The sequence below is a fragment of the Chanos chanos genome, chromosome 4 (genome assembly GCF_902362185.1).
Source record: "Chanos chanos chromosome 4, fChaCha1.1, whole genome shotgun sequence".
Taxonomy (NCBI): domain Eukaryota; kingdom Metazoa; phylum Chordata; class Actinopteri; order Gonorynchiformes; family Chanidae; genus Chanos; species Chanos chanos.
The window spans coordinates 38,275,623-38,299,086 of NC_044498.1; the positions used below are offsets into that span (position 1 = coordinate 38,275,623).

General features: G+C 42.0%; 1 protein-coding gene across 1 annotated transcript; it reads right to left on the reverse strand.

Moving 5' to 3' along the window:
* Nucleotides 1-22,972, reverse strand: tmem63ba (transmembrane protein 63Ba). Its single transcript, XM_030771001.1, has 24 exons — nt 22,806-22,972; nt 15,101-15,285; nt 14,571-14,650; nt 13,061-13,099; nt 11,585-11,675; nt 11,071-11,108; nt 10,675-10,817; nt 9,030-9,081; nt 8,834-8,942; nt 8,521-8,591; nt 7,705-7,785; nt 7,277-7,400; nt 6,007-6,140; nt 5,758-5,895; nt 5,414-5,567; nt 4,877-4,983; nt 3,119-3,205; nt 2,675-2,740; nt 2,337-2,499; nt 2,061-2,166; nt 1,424-1,591; nt 1,215-1,330; nt 866-940; nt 1-577 (listed from the first exon to the last, which is right to left on the reverse strand). Exons 2-24 carry the CDS (start codon nt 15,236-15,238, stop codon nt 398-400), a joined length of 2,460 nt encoding a protein of 819 aa, XP_030626861.1. The 5' UTR covers nt 15,239-15,285; nt 22,806-22,972; the 3' UTR covers nt 1-397.
* Between the last annotated feature and the right edge of the window lie 492 nt (nt 22,973-23,464).

Genomic DNA, 23,464 nt, shown 5'->3' on the forward strand with positions numbered 1-23,464 from the left:
ATGAGCGATGTTAGTTATTGGTTAAAGATGATCTCAGGCGTGGACTTGTCCAGTGTGGGTTAGTCGGCGTATGTCTGTGCGTATGAGTCAATGAATGGGGGGTAAGCAGGAGTGGCTTTACCAAATCAAGTACAAGAAAAGAGAACATAGCAACCATGTTAGTGTCTGTTCTATGGCCTTAAGGCTCAACAGTTGAGAGGATTCAGGTTTGAGTCGACGACATGCGCTTCCACTGCTGTGCCTCTTCGTTCCGTGGACTCGACAGAGCCCACTGGTCCAGATGCACAGTTCTGAGTTCTACAGTTTGTATCCATAGAGTCTTGTTAGCTTCACTGACTTAAGTTCAGTGCACCGCCTATGCCACGTTCCTCTGTTTGTGGTATAGGTTGGGCCAGGGTCACTGTCTGACCTCATTGGCAATTAGGCTGTCCTCTCCAGACTGAAAGTCCCCTTCGTTGATGCCACTTTCTCCACCGATCAGTTCCTCGTCCTGTGAGGACCCCTGGCCATCGTCCTCACCATTGCCTGGGTCCATCTCGTCTGAGTTTGAACTCTGCAGGACCTGGGCAATGTACGTCTGTGTGGGAGTCAGATATCGAGAAGAGGTGAATAAGTGATAACGGAACCGGCAAAGCACATCACTGACACCCTAAAAATGAGTGCTGTGAAAGCAAATGTTATGTACAGTAGTACAATTTGAAGGACAACTTGAAAGTCATTTAAAATGTTTCAGCCACAAAGATGAACTATGCAGTGTGATGTTGAAACACTGCCTGTTTGTTATGCAGTCAAAACATATGCAAACTATGTGAGGCATTGCCTGAGACATATCTGATAGTGAGACAAAGTGGTGTTTTGGATGTACCGTGCATCTGCCTTGGGGTGATGCATCTGCAGGACGTCCGTTCTCCCCACCATCTCCCACATCCCCCGCTTCAATCTACACGACACACGGACAAAAACATTTTTCATACTGAGTAATACAGTCTACCCAGCATCACAAACTACAATAAAACAAGCACGGCAGTCCCTTTTCTTTATTTTTCACTGTCCTTGATCAAGTCAGTAGAAATTTCTAGAACCTTTAAGACATGCTACTGAGGGAACATTTTACAGGGCACTAAACACGACCCATAAATTGATCTCTATAAACAACGTGCATTGCAGCAGATGACGGCTTTAAGACAAAGGCTGTAAGGGACACAGGGCCTAACCTTGTAATTGTGTGCGCTGAGGTATTTGAAATGGCCAAAGACCACATGAGAGAGGCACACAATGATAGTGACGATCAAGACCACGAACGTGAACATGGAGGTTGGCGTAACAAAACCTACGAGAAGAATGAAAAGATTTCATTACAAAACAATGCAATTCAGAACTTTCTATTCTATACTACTCTATTCTATTCTATCGCAGCTATTACCTGTGCGGACAGTGGAGAAGAACAGTAGCCAGAAGAGGCAGAGTATTGGTGCTGCCACCACTTGATTGACAGCTCCAGAGTGGATCTTTTTATCCAGTTTGGTGGGCAGGTAGGCATAGTACATATTGTACCTGTCCACTAAATGTTTCAGCAGCATGTACATCAGTCCTAGAACAGCAAAGGGGTGAAGAATGAACATCAAATGCATTAGCAACTTTTCATTACAAGCCCAGAAATCTCTCATTGTGGCTGTGATGTTTTCTCATTTGTACAAATCTTGCCCATCTGGGGGGAGTCATACCTGTACGGATATGAAGAACAATGACTACATATTTTAGGACCGTCTCGACTCTCACACACCTGATCCAATTCCTCACTACATTCATCACAATGAGTAAGAGATGAGAGAGAGTTGTGGGGCACTGTGAATCTGTGAATCACTGAATTTAAAGCTGCCATCATTTTCTCTGACTCTGTTTGATCCTCCTTTTGCCACTGTTTTAATATGATACATTGAACACGCCATAGGAAGTCACACAATGACGCATCCAAATCAAGCTCTGTAATGACAAGTCCTTAAAGCAGGAGAAGGCCCTTACTCAGTTACCTCTGAGGAAGGTACAACATTCAAACTCACCAAAAGGAACAATAATTGGACAGGTGATACTGTAAGTCATGACAACAGTGAAGACGTTCATCATCCAGGCGTAAGCGGCTCCAAACTGGAACTCGTACGCTTGGTGCTGTGGGGAGAGATACAGTTGACGGAGACAGTCGAACCTGTTTTGACATGCTGTTTTGTTTACAGTTCTATTCAGAAAGCATCAGCTGTGAAATAACACCACAGCAGAAAGGACTTTTGGAGGATAATGACAGCCTGCTGGTAGGCTCGGCTTGCTAAGCAGTCACTAACTTTCTTCACGTTGCGGCGTTCTGCTGCAGAGCGAGCCAGGCAGAGTCGGATCATGTACATGAGTAACCCAGGAATCCTCAGCAGATCCATGGCGTTACCAATGAACGCAGACGCAATGACATAATTCACAAAGAAAGCCCCATTATCTGGGAGAAAGACACACCTGTGGCAGAGAATATAAAAAAAAAATATATTGTCTTATAAAACGAAAGCAGGACAGGATCATTTAAAAACCATTTCCAGAACTATGGGAACCATATTGACCCTCTATCCCAACACTCTCAAAATAATTTAGCTCCATTCCACATAATCCCACAAACCAATCCACACAAACTTACTCAAATCTGATTGCGGCCTCCTCAAGGAACTTCTTGTCAAAAAGCCAGCGGAAAAAAAGATCCAAGCTGTGTTTCAAGAAAAATAAATTATAATGGTTATAGCAAATATATGACTCATCAGGGAAAGAAAAAAAAAACCCCAAACACATAATGGTTGAAATTCAACACACTGCGAGAAACAAAAAATATCCATCAGCTGCCCTGATATTGGTGTGCTGAAAATGTAACTGGCACAGGACCAATGTTTTGGGGGCAGTATTGTCAGGCACTTGCAATCTGGTGGTGTAAGGAGATAGGAGAAATCTAATTTTAAGAGCATACTGAGGATCAATGCGCAGCTCAGGTTTTTTTTTTATTGATACCATTAGATTACTGTTCCTCACTGAGATGGATATGAGTGGCTACAGTCCAATGCTGAGTCTGTAACAAAATCCCCTGTAGTACCTGCTGAGTCCTAGAGATGGCAGCAACAGGACCATAAAGATGAGGAAGGTGTAGCACTTATGCATGGTGGTCCTGTTCTCTCCAGACCTGTGGGTGAAAATTCACCAGAGTGAAACGAGAACGCCTATCTCTGAGTGTGAGAGTGTAGGTGAGCAGTCCAAGTGTGTCACACAGCTAAATGTGGACACAAACATGTGAGTTTAAGTATTTAGATATGTATTTACAATTCTTAAACACAACACAGCGGTTAGGATTCTGCGTCATGCTTTACTACCACTGTGCACAGTGACACTACACAGATACACAGAAAATTTGAAATGTATTAATAACTCGTAAATACACAGATTTTGGTATTATCTGAATCAGTGATACTCAACTCCAGTCCTGGGGGCCTGCTGTCCTGCATGTCTTTGTTTTAACTAAGGACTGACACACCTGATTCCACCGATCAATTAATCATCAAGGCCTCAATTAGTTCAATTAACTGTGGTATTGAAGAGTTAAAACAAAGACGTGCAAGACAGTGGGCCCTAGGGATGAAATGGTACACGGTATCTTGTCAAACCGTTTGGTACGCCCCCTGTGCTTCAATACGCTCACGTGAACTGTGGTATTACGTCATTTTCCTACAAGTTCCAAAACTTGCTTACTGCGCTGCAGACTACACACACGCTGTACATTCAGATCCACAGAACATGTCTGGAGCCTATCAGAACTTCCCTAGAGCCCATCACCGCTCTGTATGCACATATGAGCCGGAGAAGAGAGGGGAAGCTAAAAGCAAACCTTCTCTCAGCCCCAGCGTGACAATGACGAGCACTAGCCAGACGGCGTATTAGGGCCACGTTAGGGGAAAAAAAATCTGTGCTTTCGAGAATAAGATGTATTACCAGCAACCAACAAAATGGGTGAGAGGACAGTCAATGGCAGTCTGAGCCTGCTTCTGGCAACTGCTGCTTGCCTCAGGCATCGTTATTTGTGAAACCTATACCAAAGTATAACTTCACAACATGCTCCACGTTCCTCATTTTAACGCAGGCGGCAAGCTGCTCTACTGATATTTCTCCCCTAAAATAACACATAACCTAAAATTACGACTTCATTCTCATAACATTTTGACTTTTTTTCTCATAAAATTACGCCTACAACTTTATTCTCGTAATATTATGACTTTTTCCCCGTAAAATTACGCCAAAAAATTCAGAGATTTCGAGAGTAAGGTGGTAATATTACGAGAATAAGGTGGTAATATTACAACCTTATTCTCACAATCTCAGAATTCTTTTCCCCTAATGTGGCCCTAAGACTCCCATCGTACAAATCCATTGTGTGGGAACATTCTGGATTCAGCGTTCAGTACGATGACGAGGGTAAAAAGACCGTAAACAAACAAAGTGCAGTCTGCAGGCACTGCTTTGCCACTGTCAGCCTAGTCAGTCATGCTGCCATTTTTCTGAATGGAAAGTTTTATTTGTCTGTAGGCCAAATAAAGAGTTCACTGTTTAAAGGGTGATGCGTTTTTATCTTTTTCTTAAATATAAAAGATCCATGGCCCAAAAACCATGGTACATACTGAACTGTGGGCACACGGTACTGTTGCATCCCTAGTGGGCCCCCAGGACCGGAGTTGAGAAACCCTGATCTAAATGAGCCGATCTTATAGGGACAGGGACGCAGTATAGAGCAGAAGGAGAGATGTCACATTTGTCTGCAGGAGTAAATGTGTGCATGCGTTTATGAGATAGGAAGGGTGTGTACCGGGTCCAGTGTGCCTCGAAGAAGGCGGAGTAATAGACGATGGTGGGGAGCAGGGCAGAGAAGGTCCACAAAAGCAGGGTGGGAAAAAACTGGGTGATGATGGGATTCTGGAGGACCACACAGACAGGAAAGGGGAAATGGGTAGAGAGACAAAAGGTTAAAACAGATTCAGTGAACATCCCTTTGATTCCATTCTCAGTTCCTAAAGTCATTCAAATCATCTCTTCTACATCCTGCATCTTTTGCCCCATTACTCAAGGCCTCAGTGATTAGCTGACAATATTAATCAGGTCGGACGAAGCTTGAATTGCATAACAGTGTTAACATGCCTCTGGGACACATTATTTCCATTACTTCATAACAGACATCTTCACTTAGAGATCGCCATAAACACATTTATGTCCTTTGTAGAACTTTCTATGACTAAGCTGATGGTTATAGACTGACCTATGAATTGTCTGAGGATGACATCACGTCAATAAAAAGTCTGGACTATCTCGATTAAGACATGATTGCCTACTGAAACGCAACACTTACGTTTAGATACTCCACAGGCTTGGTGACGTTGAACTTGTCCATGGTAGAGATGATGATAGCAGGTGTGGTGAGGAAGAAGAGTAAGATGAAGAGCAGGCAGTTAATGATGAAGCAGCGACCCCACCATTTCGGACCGCTGATGGACAAGTGCTCCCTGCCAGAGAGGAAACAAGGGGACAAAAAAAACCCCACAAAGACATTCCACGTATGAAAGTTAACTTTCATGTTTATCACAATGACGGTATACAGAACACAGAGCTCTGGCAGGAGGGCTTTGAGTGGTCTGATATTTTAGGATTACGTTTAGCGGTTCTGTCCTTACAGGAGTCAGCCATAGTTCTTACCAGTAAACATTCTGTGGGTCGGGAGCATACGTGACCGTCCAGTTGTTTACGTTGAGATGTGTGCTGCACGAGGAGGACTTGGGTTCCCTTCGACAATGACATCCCTGGCACTGACATGCATTAAAGTCCTTCACAATCCTGAGAAGAGCCAGTAAAACATGTCATGTTTACATTACCATGAATAAACATGCACACAAACATGGACTTTTTTTTTTTTGTAAGAGACATATCTCAGAGTCAAACACTCACGTGGCTGTCAGGGCCTCGCTCTGGAAGGTCACAAATGCCATGCCCAGAGGCTTATGGGGGATTTTCTGTTTTTCATTATTGAATTCCTCTCTCAGTTTGGCTTCAAGGTTAGTGTAGTAGCTCACTGCCTCCTCCTGCAAGAGACAATGATACCATCATATATTAAACACACACAGTCACCCTCACAGCACAGCGCTGTGCCTCACACCTGCCATTCAAGGTCTAAATCCTCTCTGTGTCACACCTGCTGTCTGTGGCCAGGGGTACAAGTAAACACGACTGGACAAGTGGCTGGCATTTCCATTGGTGGATATCAGTTTAGGTCAGTCTCCTACACATTATGTGTGTTATGTCACTCTGTAACTGCCATGCTGTTGGCAGAATGACTGGACAGAGTGACTTCACATGGGTCAGGTGCTAGCCTCACTGACCAATTCGGCTGGCTACTGTCTTAGGGCTACCTTTAAGAGACAATACGGGCAACTAGGAAAATATGGCGACAAAACATACGCACACAGACATGCACACACGAGCACACAACCCCGCTCTTTCAAATATTAACACGCATGAACTCAAAATAAAACAGAGTTTACCACATGTAACAAAGCCTTAGCATGTTCATGACTTGACATGTGACACATGTGTGTATGTGTTTCCATGTTTCCATACAGAATATTTCTGTGATAAAGTGCTGTCTTTAGTGGGAGGGTGTGGACACATACACATATGTAACGGTGTAAATTATGCACACTGAAAAGTACGGGAAACAACAAGATTTATACGATCAATTGTCAAAACACTAATGATAGAATAAACACTGTGTATCACAGAGTAGACTGCATTTCACTGGGGACCTGTGTGTCAGTGAAGCGTTTGTTTCTAATGAGGTCACCAGAGGACTGTTGAGTAAGGCTTCAGTGAGCCGATGAACATGCATCAAACCAGCCTGTGTCTGTTTCACAACAGCACTGTTCATTTTGGCATCTCTGCAGGCAAGTTTCCATAATATGTTCCCCCTGACTGATCGAGGTCAACTCTTAGAAAATGTAAGAGTAGACAGCACGAGGAATTCTGTGTTTTCATCTGAGAACAAATCAGTCAGCATGTCGGTGAGTCATAAGAGAGTTTGATTCACACTGTGTATTGTCTTTTGTGAAGTATAAACTTGCTTTGATGAGCTCAGCGGGAGATAGCTGAGTTGAGTGGGAGATACTTTGGGGGGCAGATGGTGTTTGTCTTTGAAAAAAAAGTGAACCTAAGGAACTCTAACCTGTTCGCAGCCTTTAATGATACAGCAGCAGAGATGACCGCATGGTTTGGGGTTGATCATGGTGGGAATGTGCTCTCTAGCCTTGAGGTCACTGTAGAACTTCATACTGCGTGCCGCTTTCTTCCTGCAAGGTAAGAACTCAGTCAATCAGCATAAAATTAACAACTAATTAACAACTCCATACAACTCATTCTCTCTCTCACACACTGTCACAGTCCAGGTCAAACCTTGCAGACACAATGGACAGACTATATCACCAATCCCATGTGGCTGCCATGGATGACACTGACAATTGGTTACATAAAGATGTTAAATATGCGCTTGTTAGTGAAATCCATTATCTTTGGGCTCTTTGGACAGAATCAAATGACGGTAAAAAAACTAAACTACAGCCAGACATATGTAAAGTTCAACAGATCAAAATTTACCTCTCAGTGTTCAGGGATATCAGCTTGGCCACGTCGTAACAGAGACTAACTTCTAGAACCTGGCAGCTTTCATAGGCCAGCCTGTGAAAGAGAGAAAGGGCAGTAAAAAGATACAGAGGATGAGAAGAGTGAGTAAAGAGGTGACAGAAAATGAACAGGTGAGTGTAAAAGAGAAATAAAAGATGCCTGACTGAAATGTGCATGCAGTGAGGGAGTTTATAAAATTTCCCATCATGCTGCTGAGAACCATCATCTTATAGATAAAACCTGCACGTTTTCACACAAGTCAACACTGACCTAACTTCTCAGAATCATTCTTTTAGAGTTATCGTTTTCTCACTGGGTGTAGCTTAACCTGCCTTCTCCAGTTCTGTCTGTTTTGGTCTCCAAGTTCAACCCTGTCTAGCTTTCCTTGTGCTAGGTATTACAGGGCTAAAAAAGACTGGAATTTGAGTGTCAAAGCTCATGTTCCTAAAGAAATGAGATTACGCTAACACTACTCAGCCAGCGAGCGGCCTGGCAGTGGACTCTGAGGGGTCAGCACTCAGTCACATGCTCTCCGTAACTACACCCATCAGGCTTCATTTTGGTACCAATTATGAGAGATAAGCCATCTCTTGTCCACAGCCAGCAGACGCTCTGTAAACTCATCAAACTCTGAAGGACCGACACTCAAACAAGTGGCTATAATTTACAGTAAACAGTGAGCATGAGTGTGTGGAGTGTTCTGACAAGATGAAACCTGAAGTGTAAACCTGTTTTATGATATAACAGATGTTTGTGTATTCTCCAAAGCCCTTAGGCAGAACAACCTACTCAAAGTGCTGCTTGATCTGTCTTTCCTCTGCATATTTTGTGAGTCCAGTTATGAATAAAGTGCGTTTCACCTGTAAACCAGAGCACAAAAGGTCAGTCATACTCATAAATGCAATATAACTTATTTATTTGGTTTTCCTTAAATAATAAGAAAAACATTCAGTGTAACATTTGCAATATTTAAAAGAAAACAAACACAAAAACAGTGAGAAATGAGTCAGTGCTAACAGATAGAGGTGTGTTTGAGGTAGCTGAGGAGAAGATACAAAAATGCAGCAGTATACTGAGGTGAGTTACACTGGGTCTGACTCACAAGGTCGTCCTCTTTGTAGTGCATCTTAGAGGTGTGTCGTCTCATGCTGTATACAGTCAGTAACAGATAAAGGAACGCAAAGATGGTATGCAGCCATAGAAGGTTATTCCTGAGAGAAAGAGATAATACGTATTATGAGATGACAGAACTGCTAGACACCACAAAAAAAAGAAATGAAATGACAAAAAGAGCCTACCCAGACTTCAAGTTAGCCATTGTGGTTCTCCCAAAGCTGTAAGCATTATTATCTGTGGGAAGCACAAGAAAGACAGAATGAGGTAAAAGGGCAGACCTGACACTCGACATAGTTTCATTAGTGGTGAGAGTGGAGGAAAGCTGTGTCTAACTAAAGGAAATGAAAGTCATCCAGCATATGGACTCATGTGATGCTCATGGGGTATACACACTGGGTTTTTATAACTTCGCAATATACGGTCAAACACTTCTCCTGTGACAAGTGCTGATTCTCTGTAGACGGTGAAATTAGCGTAACCAATACCCTGACTAACGTCATTATCTTCGCACAAGTTCTCAAAACATATTGGATCATCTTCTTACAGTTGTGAGAAAACGTTTGTGAAACCTTGGGGGTGATCTGGATTTCTGCATGAGGATATGATCTGATCTTCATCTAACTCATAATAATAAATAGACAGTCTTATGTAACTAACAACACATACAGGATATTACATTGTCATCTCTTTATTGAACAAATGGTTTAAATGATCAAGGTCACTGACTGAAAAAGCACGTGAACCTTTATATTTAGTAACTAGTAGAACTTCCTGTATTGGTAATGACTTCAACTTCTTAACAGCTTTGCAGGTCTGATGAGCAGCCACGAAAAATGTTCGGTTGAGGTTAAGAGCTATTCTGGCCCTTTCCTCTAAACAAAACTGTCCAAATTCTTGCATATTTTCTGGGATGTCTTGCCTCAACTTCAGATTATACCAAAGCATTTCCACGGCACTGAGCTCAGAACTGTGGGCTAAAAGGCAGAAGTTCTTCTGTTTGAGCCACTCAGCTGTTGATTTCCCCCTTATTTTGGATCACTATCCTATTACACAACCCAACTTTTTCGCAACTTTAGATCACAAAGAGACGCCCTGACATTGTGCGGTGGAATGACCTGATATGACTTGGAATTTATTGGTCTCTCAGTGATTGCCAGTCATCCAGGCTCTGAGGCTACTTCACAGTTTAGGATAAGGTTTTGATTTTGGTATGCACTGTTTTGTTTTCTCCAAACATAACACAGTGTACATATACCAACAAGTTCAAGTTGTTCTAGTAGTGCTGTGGAACATCCAGGTGGTCTTTAGCAAACTTAAGATGGGCAGCAATGTTTTTTTGGAGAGCAGTAGTTTCATCCATGGTAACCTCCCATGAACACCAATGTCCTATGGTAAGACTCATGAACACAGAGGTTATAAAGTGTGAGAGATGCCTGCAGATCCTTAGCTGACACCCGAGGGTTCTCTGACATCTGTCTGAGGACTGTGTGCCATGACCCTGCACTGACCTTTGTAGGTCGACCACTCATAGAAAGACTAGAAAGGGTGCTGAATTTCATCCAATTTTTTCTCACAAATGTAGCAATGCACTCTGATTATAAGCTTAAGTATAGTGCAAAGTCTACTTTGCAGTTTGATATTATATTATATTAGCTAGCGTTTACATATAGCCCTTAAGAGTTCATTTAACAATGTTGTGAGGGTTCATTTGGATCTGCAAAGAGTTTTCTTCTGCCATTATCATATGTTTAATTTTAGTCATCTGGGCCATCAAAAATAATAGTCTGCTGTTGAATTCAGGCGACAGAACATGAGGTGCCGGCTTACCCAACAAGTCTCCTGAGAAGTTGACAGGCAGGACGATACCCACTGACAGCACGCCAACCACAACGAGCAGGCCAATGATGTGGCGCTGGAAGGAGAGGTAGTGTACTGCATCTTCACCACATTTCTCACGAATCTCATCAACCCTGAGGGAAGAGCCACCAGAGACTAATCTGGACTAATTCCACACATGCACAAACTCTGACAGATAACCCCCTAACTTTAGCACAGAAACATACATGGAAAAAAAACAAAACAAACAAAAACAGTTGAAAGTCTAGTGGGCCCAACTCCTTAGCACTCAGTACACTTTGCTTCTACTCAGTCCTGGGCTCCCACAGAGTCAATCAAAAGACCTCTAATGGCCTGTAAGACATCTATAAAACACAGACCACTTACTTTATCCTAAAGATGGCAGTAAGCCAGGAGCAGAAACCCTGTAACACAGAGATGGGAAACACATTTAGCCTCAGTCTTAAGTCCATATGTTGTCCACATTTGGAAAACAAGGACTAAAACTGTCTGAACATCTCTGTGCAAGCAGCTGCCTTGTCGGATCTTCTGTGCTGTGGATGGTCCTACAGGCTTATGTAACAGCGGTGTCCTCCCGCAGGCACAGACATAGGCCAAGTCAACTCCTTAGTCAGAGGCCTGCCAAGTCTCTGTGTATGCTATTACAACATCAACAGGTGTGTGTACTCAGTGTGACAGAGCTATGACAAACAGGCACAAACAGGTGTGACAGTGTGTGTCTGTGCACATGTGAAAGAGAGAGAGAGAGAGAAAGAGAGACAGAGACAGAGAAAGACAAGGAGACAAGTGTGACAGAAGACAACATGTGTGAAAATGAAGATGTTGTGTCACTCTCTCGTTTCTAGCTACAACCCCTCAAAGTTCACAAGACAGTACTTACATTGTCTCTCTGGTCAAAGTCCACAGAGCTGGACACAGATGTCAAACGCTCATAGCGGGTGTCAGAGGGAGTCTGCAGGGCTGAAGCCACACTGGAAATCACACACACACACACACACACACACACACACCATCAAATCCAGTCTTTAAAACTTCATCAAAGACACAGTAAGTGGAGCTGTAGGCCAGCACTTCTGTGCACAATAATCTAGTTTGAATATCCCTTAAACAGAAATGATGTAAAAAGGCAAATATTTAGAGTACGATTCCAGAGCACACTAATCAAATATGATTTGATTTAAGCTGTTTAATGTCTTGTTGGAGAGATCTGAATGTGTCTGAGTGCAGTCAGAAGAGAGGCAGGTATTTGGATTAGTTGGACTGATTGAGTTATATAAGCCTATATAGAGTGTGCTTAAACACAGGCATTGTTTCGGCAGATAACTGAGTAACAAGCCAAAAAGCCTAAGCGGAGTCAGTTCATGCATTATTAAATCAAGTGTCTATGCACATGGCTACACACCCACCTACACACACGCGCGCACACACACACACCCACCTACACCCACACACACACATTCAGTTAGAGTGAATCAAGGGTGTGTTACATAGACTAAACTAAACCTAGGTAAGAGAATCACGTACACACACACACACACACACACACAAATACCCTACAGCATTGATTAGATTCACACTGATGACTCAAACCACCACCAGGCAGGGACAGGGTCAGGCCAGAAATGTAGAGCATGCATGGAAAAAAACAGCGTGAATGCCTTTATTTGAACTTGAGCTGACTGGTATGACCCACACTCTGCCCAACTAAATAACAGACTACATTACCCAGAACACCACAGGTTGTCAGGTTGAGTCACGTCAGGAGGCTAACATCAGTATGAGGTTGGATGAACTCCACAGAGAATACGAACATTAACACTGACTTCCTAACGGGGCACTGGTTGGAGGTCTACCTTTCCTCTAATCAGAGGGTAAACCAAACATGGGTGTCTAATCACATGGATTTCCTAGAATGTCACATACAACCACAGGGAGCTTTTACCTTTCCCTGTAAGCTTCCTGTCTCTGTGACCCATATGGTGCAAGCACAAGGCTGAAAAAAGGAATTCTTGGCAAAGAAGCGAGCATAGACACACACACAAGCACACACACACACACACACACACACAGGTTAACACATGCAGTGCCATGCCCAGTCAGTGGTTACACCCAAGTAGTCAAGGTGATCAGCAGAGAACAAGAGAGAGGCCCCTCACCAATAATGCTAGGGAACAAAACAGTTGTAAAAAATGGAGAGAGAGCATGAGACACACCAAAGAAACTAACAGCACCCCAAAAAGGAGTGGAGAGAGACAGTTAATCATAGCAGACAGCCATTCAGAGTTCAAGCCTAGAGACAAGAGGAAGAAAGTGGGGGGAAAAAAAAGAAAAAAAAAACAAACAAAAAAAGACATACTATTCCCGTTCTTCTAGAAGCCGATATCGCTGATCCTGTCTTCAGGAACAAACAAAAAAACAAAAAAAAGGAAAATGGAGTGATGAACTGAACCATGACAGAAGTTTCAGATAAAATCTACCCAAAGCCACTTTCAACAGCAGACAGCAGTAATATCTACACAGATAAAGAGACTAAAAATGGCAAAATCATATAGTTTTAAGAAAAAGAAATTAATCTAATTCTATGCTAATACACAGACATACAAAATGAAACCACACTGAATCAGTTACGAATATCTACAAGCAAAGCAAAAAAAAAAAAAAAAAAAAAAAAAAAAAATCGAACTACAAGTGTGACTATGGCTGAATCAGGAATTTGCCGGCAGGTCAGCTGATGTGACTCAAACAGGGAGTTTCTTCACAGCAGGATAGTTTCAGTGTGACACTGGGGGACACAAAGTGCCATGGACACAATCATAATCATGCACATGCACACATACTCTCACTTACGCTTGCACACGCGCATGCACACACACACACACACTCACTCACACAGTGTCATACACACAAATATAGTGAGGATGGTTTTATCCATCCAAGATGCAGGTGCACAGGTTTCCAACGTCAAATGAGCTAGAAGGGCACACGTTATGCGGATGCACACCAGCAATCCAGTCAGACTGGTCTCTAATCAATGTCTGTCAGTATGAATTATGAATGAACTCTGAAGTCCCATAATGATACAGTCCTTGAATATTCAGAGTCTGGATCAATGCATCCTCAGCTATTTTCCACCACCATCGTATTAAATATTCAGCTGGGATATCGCACTCAACAACTAAATAACCACATTTCCAAGCAACGTTTGTAATTTAAGAATACAGAAAAAAGTTTCATTTTCCCTCAGTGACAATTAAAACGGGTAAATCAATGATTTCTGCAGTACCTAATCGGTCAAGAATCCAGCTGCACAAATCTCATCGGACATTATGAACTCCCACTGCGTTTGAACAAATAAACATTGTTGGGAGACACTGTGCGTTACTTAACCATACCCCAAGAGAAATGACCCTCTGTTTGAAGTTTAAAAATGGGGCTAAAAGCAGCAGGACGTTTTTCAACCCCCCCAGTCCACCAGTGTGAACGATAGCCAGCTTATGTGAAGTCATTCTAGGAAAATTTTACGTAAAACACGAGCCTAAAATTCAAAACTGCTCAAGAAGTTGACCTGCTTCACTTGACTGTGACGTCATAGTAGAAGCCGTGGAATCCTCACTGAGAGCAGACTGAACATTCAGTATCACCCAAGCTATGACTCCCAGTAGAGTGACTGTTTTCTTTTCAGTCCTGACTGCTCTTCCCCTCAGTTTTTATGCTCTTAGACTATCTAATGGAAACTGAATGTGCCGATAAGCCTGTCTCCAAAGCTCAGGGCTCAGTATGGCTTTATAACAGGCAGCGCACACTGAGCATTCCTGGCAATCAACAGTGATTGTAAAGGACTCTGTGGATGCTGTATATGCGTTTACCTGTCTGCGTCTGAGACCAGTGCCAGACGCCCATAATCCCATGCTACTTTCCTTAGGATGGAGAATACAAAGAGCAGCCCCTGGAGAACACAACATATAGACATGCATTAATCATTCTCTCTCTAACACATGCAAACAAATCACTGAAACCTCTAGGATACACACTTCCAACCCGGGCCCAACCAGATGTATCAACCATCTTAGAGCAAAAGTGCTGTTCTGTGATCAGGTCCCATCAGTCTATCCTTTTTTTTTTTTTTTATGAGGATCGTGAAACTCAATCAACTGAGCCTAGATCAGCACTTCTACTCATAGAAATACGACACACAGGTCGCTGGTACTACTCCTCTTGGTCCTTAGAATCTGTCAGAAGTGCTGCAGGTTATTTATCTGATCACAGCCTGAGATAACTACTCATATGAAATAAATATTTGTCGCACTTGTGGCTCTTAAAGGTACAGTTCACTAACTCTTGTTGTAAGTTACTACAAGGCTGCTTGCATAATCACAATGAGAAGACTCGTGCTCACCAGAAAGCACATGAAGTCAAGGGCGAGCACAGTGGGGACCCCTCCGAAGGGTAAACCCTGCAGCACAGTGCTGCGGATACGGGCGGAGTAGCACCAGTCTTTAGAGGCATTGGAGCCCTGTGTCCCAAACTCACTCATCGTCTGCAAGAGCGCACACAGCACACTCACTGCAGCATCCTGCACACCTAGGGAGAGGGAGAGAGAGAGAGAGAGAGAGAGGAATTTACAGTTATGTTATTTATATTGCATACTATATTACAATTTGTCTGGGTACATATGTATCAAGCATCTGATATTGCTAATCCAGGATGAGCTTCTCCCAGTTCATACAGAGATAGGCATTAGGACCATGAAAGGCATACAACTGATCCATGATCAGCACTCTTATTCTGTGATGTGTGCAAGCCCTGGTTATCTGTCACAAATCATCATCAAAACTTTTGTAGCTGCAAGGAGATTCAGGAGAGCATGTGGCCAGGGTTTCAATGACTGCTCACACCACAGACATATACAAACTACTGTCGACATACTTAACATAGGGGCCACGTAGGCTATAAGCTGCTGACCTACTTTGTTCAGTCTACTTTTTTTCTGACCTTTCCCTGTGTGTCAATACAGAGAGACTGAGTGTTACCTTATCATAAAGCAAATCTCTGACAATCAATAGCAGTTTTGCTGTACATGAAAGCAATTTCTTCACAATGGAATACCATAATAACCAGTTGAGAGGAAAATAATGGTGAAGGAATGACAGAAGAACCCTTTTCCAGTGGATAATATAGTGGGCGCAGCCTTATTTGGAATGTACGGCTTGATGCCTTCAAAAGCATTGGACAAGAAAGACCAGTTCTGGCACTGCATTAAACCTTGAAAAGATGGCAACAGAGTGCAGCCAGTAATCACACACACTCCTACGCAATCAGAGTTGAAGGGTTGAGACTACTAGGCTGTTGCTGGCTGTGTGAGAGAATAGAATAAAGGAAATATCTTAGACAATGCTAGCTCTCTGATTCAGCATATCGCAATCAAGTACGAACATGTACACTTTTACATACGCACAACAGCAGAAGTGTCACTCAGCAGAAATTACATAACAGCCAGGTATCCGTACAGCACTACACTCGAAAGCTGGGCAGAATTCAGCTCCGTCCAAGAGGAAGGTTCATGGTGATCCTGACAAGAACGCGACCATACTGGGCCAGTGTCTTGCGCCACTAAGCAAACACAGACGCGTCTATATTCTTCCCTCTGTTCGGTGACATCATCACGGGGACTCTGAACAATAGACAAGCAGTGGTCAGTGGGTTCAGGCTGACTTTCTTTAGCAAATGATTTCATGGCACCGCAGCAATTTGTCACGGGAAGGCGTACTCCACTTTTTAAACGAAGATAATCGGGGCGGTATTAAAAACTCACAACCGTCGTTCAGTGTAGTCCGTCAGTTCGTTAAGACTCCATAGACATCATGAAAACGAAAGGTTTTTCATAGAAGGAAGACCACAAGAATGTACTTACAGAGTCAGAGAAGTGTCATGTCAGAGTCCCAGACAAAAGCACAAATACGTCATCTTCACAGCACTAAAAGACGGAAGAACGAGAGGAAGGGAAAAAAAAAACAAAAAAAAAAAAAAACAGATGCTTCACACCCACACAGTGCAGTGGAAATATCTGCCATGCCACCTCTTCTCCCAACGCCAGGTTGCCATGGCAGCATGGTACTGGAGGGCGCTCTCCAAATACAAACAAATAAAGAGCAATGGGGGAAGTGAGGGACAGAATCACATGCTGGGTTTTTATTGCCATAAACTTAATTAAGACTCAATGCTCTGCTCTCCTGGCCTAAGAAGAGGACCAGAGAAGTGAGGTGAGTCTGTTAAGAGAAATATAGCCAGACAACAAAAGAGAACACAGTCTAAGACAGTTATCTCCAGACAAACTCTATATCCATACACAAAATTCCTCCTCGTGTGTCCTGACAGGTTGTTGGAGTATTGACAGCTGTAATCACCACTCGCTGTTCTGCACCATCCAGGCCAGAGTAAAGATGAGGCTTCCAGCCAAGACAACATCTAGACCTGAATCAGCAGAACAGAACTAAAAGGAGCCAGATTTGTGACAGTTATACATAGAGGCACAACCTGTCAGATTTGCTTGATTTCACTGTCACAATTCACAGAAATAAAGTGATCTGGGAAGAGTACGAGTTGTAAACAACTTAAGATCCAATTTCTCAGGACGATTCGGCTGCATTACAGTTGAAACTATTGGCTTGAGGATGTATGGTTTAACTACACTGCGCATTTCATAGTCTGATGGTTCACCCATTCCAAAATGCAGACTAGGAATGTTGGTGGGACTTCACTGAACATCCTTTGTCAGGAACGTTAAGAAGGAACATAAGAAGGAACATAAGAAGGAACGTTAAAATACATTTAGGCCAAGTACTGTGTTTGTACTTTATATTTTAAATTTAATGTACTTACACTTATTCGTAACTCAAACTCTTCTGAAATATACGCCTATTTCACTTTTTACTCTGCATTTACCAAACTCAGATTTGCCTTTTTCATAGTTGGTTTTTAGTCAAAACTGTTCAAACACATGTAACAGCACCAGTCAAATTCACATTCAGTGCTAACATCAGAGAAGCACTGAACAAGTAAAAACAAACCTGTTTGTAGTGTGTAGAACTGCTTCTCAGCAGCTTTCAATCTTGGGAACACACGTGGCAGCACATTCTTTCTTGACAAGGACCAACAGTCCTGATACCAACTGTTCACCAGTTGCCAGTGCTCTCATTAGGTGAATCAGGCACATCAGCGCAAGGTTATATTGAAATAAACATGATGGTCGACAGGTCCCAGGGACTGGAATCACAGAAGCCTATTGGAAGTCAAGGCTGATGGCACCCATGCACAACTAGGGGGTTGTTTTAAACCCTTTTAAAGCCTCTTTGTGCTGATCTATTGGGTTTGCTGAAAGCCAGATGATGTGCAAATGCAACTGTCAAGTGATCTGACCTTTTTTTTTTTTTAAAACAGGTTTAGAAATAATGGACACATCGAAACAACAGATTACAGACGACCTTCCTCCCAACAAGCAACCTCTCATGAACAACAAGGTCGTCATGTGCTTCTCTCTGACAAGCACATACAAGCTATTAGCTTTAAGTATGTGTCTCTTGGCTCCTTCATCCTGAACTGTTTGCTGTCTCTAGACCTGGCACTGTATGCCATGTAGGTCATGATTTATCAGTTTATATTTACAATAGTCATGTTTCACCAAACAAGAGGACCGTTTGACCTACAGTAAATTGTCACTTAATTTAAAAAAACAAACAAACAAACAAAAAAAAGGTAATTTCTTCAGTTGTTAGTACTCTTATTCTAGTAATACATATAGAACATTACATATAATTTACAGTAAAAACTGTCAAATCAAATAAAACAAACCTCTCTTTCCAGTGACTCTCCCTTTGAGAGACTACACTGCCACTAAAAGGGGAGTCCGTCACATGAGACACTTGTTTTGAATATGACTCAGCTACTCTCTCATGCTAAGGGAAAAAGCCAAGGCTACAACTTTAGCATTGTGCTAGTGAGTGGAGCTCATAGGGCAGTATTCATTTCACTGCACTGATCACAGAGAACCTGGATTATATAAACGTTAATGTAATGATGTGGTCATTAGACCAGTATACCAGTCTGGTGAGAGCGTGACAATGATAAGCTCTCCTTTTCCTGCTGTAGATAATTTCCAGTGGCTAGTAACATTCATACTGCTACCAGATGAGGCGGAGTCCCATATCGATCTTATAATTTCACAGATCCTAATTCTAATCATCTCCCAACGCAGAATTAAGCATTCCAGAAGAACCATATCCACCAAAGAAAGGCAGAATAATATTAAAGCTTTGTATTTTCACATAAACATGCATACACTTTTCTAAAGAGGTTCCCTGGTTCTGGCACCTGGATGGTTGAAAAGATTTGCCATGATCTAATAGCATGAATCTAAGACTGCTTTGCTGACAACCTGCTAGCATAGCTCAAAACAAACAGTAAGACTTAGGTGTGTTGCCGGACCACATTTCAAAGTTGGCCTGTTAAAACAGAGATAAATAAGCACTTGAGATAAGAGAGTCCCACCCTCATAATTGATTCTATAATAGAGTAGGAGTCACTGGCCTTAAGGGCAATTAGTCTGTGGATCATTAACTACGTTACAAGTCTTTACATGGACTTCACTGAGCGTGAGGTACAAACGGTCTGTAGCCCATGACGTCACACACTGCAATGGCTTAACAGATTCCTCCACAGGCGCTTGCCTCATTCCATACGCTCCAACAAGCAAAAACGGCAGAAAGCTGCAGACTGGACCGTCTGAGACACTGAAAGGCAGTGAAGGATGTGGATATCAGAGGAGGCTAATGGTGTGTGACAGTGAATTTACTGTTCTGTCTCCGCCAGTATTACGAGGGGGTCAAAAAGAACACTTTGTTCTTTCCAGATCGGCTCAAGCTTGGCTCTCTGTCAGAGAGCTACTCTCCCTCAAATCCCAAAACATCTAGGCCTACCGCTTTACCAAGAAATCATCATAAGAGGAGCCACAAATATCTTCATCTATGTCGCATCAGAGCTCCACAGTCTATTTCAAATGTGGATGATGGCAAGAACTGAATCCAACACAAAGATGGATCTGTGTGTACAGCTGGAATAGCAGGACAGGTGGCTGAATCCATCAGCTTTGTGGTCTGTTGTAACAAACAACAGAGACAGAAGAAAAAAAGACTATTATTATTAAAGAGTACTGGTCTGTTTTTTTTCTCTGTTACTTTCCACCACCTATGCATAACTTCCCATTCTAAAATTTCCCCATCAAATGCCATGATGCCCAGATTAGATCTCTGCTCACCAATGTGCTGTGCATACCGACATATTTTTGTTATAATTCCTAAAAACAAAACAACAAACAAAACAAAACAAAAACACTCTGTAAAGATGTGTGAGTGAAATCTTTAACTTCTATTGTCCGGGCTCAATTTGGATCTCATTTACCTCAAGATGACTCTTAGCTCTCAAGGGAATAAAGACAGAGGACTACAACAAACAGAAACAATGGTCTCACCATGAACGTGTTTTAAACCAACACCCCAGACCACACAGGACTTAATGTGGTTAACAGGAGCCTCCAGTTTGCAGGACCACAACGGAAACCACAGTGGAAACAATCATTGCTTCTACAGAGTTACTGTAACATGACGTCCTGGTGTCACAGACCTCAAGTCTTTGGTCTCTCTCTCAATAAAAAAAGTCTTCAAAAGATCAAAACACGCACAGGATGTCTTCCATGCCACAATAAACAGATAATTGCTGTATTATATCTTTTAAAAAAAGAAATAACAAAAAAGGGACTGTTTCATCACTGGATCCTCAAAGTTTTAAATAAATTACATTAGTGGAAAATCGCAAAATCCGCCACACAGTTAGGACCAAAGGATCACAACTTTCATGCAGTTAGCAGCCTGCAGTTCTATTGCCTTAAGAGTTACCTAGCAACTAACCGACAGTTCCTTCTGTCTTTCTGTCTGGATGAAACTAACACCACAAACCACAAAGAAAAGGTCTGCAAGCCACTCTGACAAAATTGGCTCTTGTGGACTAGGAAAGTACCAAAATTAAATCTGGAATATAAAAATTTCTCTCTCTTCTTTAAAGCAAGTTCTGAGTTGCAGAGTGCCGCAAATATAACAAAAGTGCTTAGTCATCATACAGAAAGAACACATCCACAAGTCAAACAAAGTGGGGGACTTCATAGGGTGTGTGTGTATAGGAATATTGAGCAATTCCTCACAAATACACACTCTAATGAAAACAGTGGTAGTTTCAATACAACCCAGGCTAAGCCTCAGCAAATGGCCCCCACTATTAGACACACACCACCAGAGATAATATGGGCAGTACAAGAGACAGAGCACAGACATCCATTTTTTTTCAGTTCAAAAAGAGAAAGCTAAGGACCATTTGAAATGGTTGATGGTCCTTTTCATTGGTTTTAAACTGTATTAAGTCACTCTAATCTCCTAAACACTGCTCATTCTTACCCAAGACACTTTTTGCCGCATCAATATTTCAACAAAACTGAAAACTGAAACCAAGGGGAATCAAATAAATAAACAATGAGAAAAATGCTCTGAATCAAGAGTCCTATTCTGAGTCCCCGTGAGAGCAATCAGCAGGGCAACTTTCAAAAACTGTCAGCCATAAAGACCAAGGAGACTCTTCTGGAACAGTAGAGTAAGATTCTAAAAAGCATATGTTGCATGGCCTTTTGAATAGATGAATGCTAAAGCAACATCTTATTAATTAAGGGATTTTGACCATTTTGACAATTTCCTCTCTGCTGAAACATGTATCTTAAAATTGTCTTGTATAGACAATAAAGTCAAATCCATACAAGTTTTGTGTACAACCCACTGAAACTGCTGAATAGTCAACCTCTTATCCTATTAGATTAAACAAAGAGAACAGGGCCACTGTGTATACAATACAGATCTTGAGACCATTCGTTCCAAACTAATGTATGTCAGTAGAGTAGCCTCATTACAATAATCTGTCGGGACGTTCTCAATGGACAGTTTGGATTAGGCCTAACACTAATCGGCAGATTATCTGTCACATCATTGCATTGCACTGTATATCGCCTGTAAAACCTCTATTCCTTTGACCACTGACAGAGTAGAAGTAAAACAGGCATTTATTAAACATTCCTGATTCAAAGTATTAAAAAAACCCCACACATTTGTTGATGCCACTGTGGCAAATGGACTACGTATCTAAATCCAAAATGTTACTTCTTTCGGTGTATAGGCCGTATTTCAGAAAATGCATGGTAAACCAAGTGAATAACAGAATGTAACAACGAACAGTGTTTATTGCAATAACAAACCGGCATTTCGAGATTAGTTAAATCATGGTATGACGCTGCTTTTTGTAGGATCACAATGCCTAGTGAAAGCATACGTTTGAACTCCGAAAACTCTGAAGTAAAAATGTATGGCTTTCGAACAGGACACAGCTAGGCTACAATATAGTAAAATGACTTGTGGGAAATACAGACACACTTTAGTAAATACATATATAACTGACCTGCCAAACACCCGTGTCAGCTGCCAGAATTAGTAATAGTATTTTGTAATCATTTTACCTAATACCTGGTTAACATGGTAGTTTATGTACTTGAGTTTAAAAAGAATACTGCGGCCAAGGGTGTTAAAGTTAGATTCACATAATAGCTGGCATTACATAACATGTGCTCCGGCATTCAACTGTGGTCATAATTAAATATACATGTAAACAGAAAAAAACGTCGTTCGAGAATCAATTTTTTGACCTCATCTAGTAAATCTGTATGTTGGCTAACAAACACCAACGCATCTTAGAAAGTCAGCTAAGCTAACTAGGCTACGCTGCTACGCCAACTTGTCAACGTTTTCACGCTGGCTCTACGGTGAATCTGTTTCCTGACTGGCAACACAATTTTGTGCAGTTTTTATTAAAACAATGTACTGTGTATTAAAAGTGTTAAAACTAAAAAGCATGGTCGAATATTAAAATAACATGTTTACTAAACAGGCGTTTAGATGGCTAGCTGTCTTATCTGGTTGTCCCGGTAATTCATTAGCTAGCTAGCCAGATCTATTTACCTGTTTCAGGATCCAAAGCCAAGTATTAATGTAACTGGGACTCCACAGATCAAACCCAGGTTCCTGGTAAATCCTTCGCTTGAGTTCGTCCGCAAATATTAATACTGGTAAGAGAACGAAAAAAGATTCACCTAAATCCCAAAGAAAAGATATCCATTCACTCTTTCCCTGAGGCTGGCGCGTCTGTCATGTAAACTGGATTTGCCAGAATGAGTTGCCTGGGATTTTGACAGCAGTAACTAGTATCGCCGATGGGGGTGTCCTCATCGCAGTAATTATTTTCCTGAGGTAATCACAGAGAGATATTGCCTCCTAGTGGTGATTAATCATAAACGTGCACATAAATTCAAGTAAAATGTGTACATCTGACCAACAACAGCCTGTAAGGAAACCCCCCCCCCAAAAAAACATTAATACGTTTATCATCGTTTGCTTTAAAAAAAAAAAAAAAAAAAAAAAAAAAAGGGGGGGGGGGGGGGTGGGGGGTTCAATGTTGCTGCTTTTTAGGAGGTCTTTCGTAGAGTGCTTATAGCACCTCTTTTGTCTGCCAGCAGCCCTTAGAGAGCTTGGTTGGGTAAGGGGTGGACAGGCATGCAGATAGCATGCCCTATCCAGCAAAGATGCTTCTTAGCTACTGCTGCCTCCATACAGATGGAGCT

Coding starts and splice junctions, on each gene's coding strand:
- tmem63ba (XM_030771001.1), bottom strand. CDS start 15,238: ATGAGTGAGTTTGGGACACAGGGCTCCAATGCCTCTAAAGACTGGTGC. Junction 10,818..11,070: donor ACTGCCATCTTTAGGATAAA/GTAAGTGGTCTG, acceptor CTCTTCCCTCAG/GGTTGATGAGATTCGTGAGA. Junction 7,401..7,704: donor ATATCCCTGAACACTGAGAG/GTAAATTTTGAT, acceptor CTTACCTTGCAG/GAAGAAAGCGGCACGCAGTA.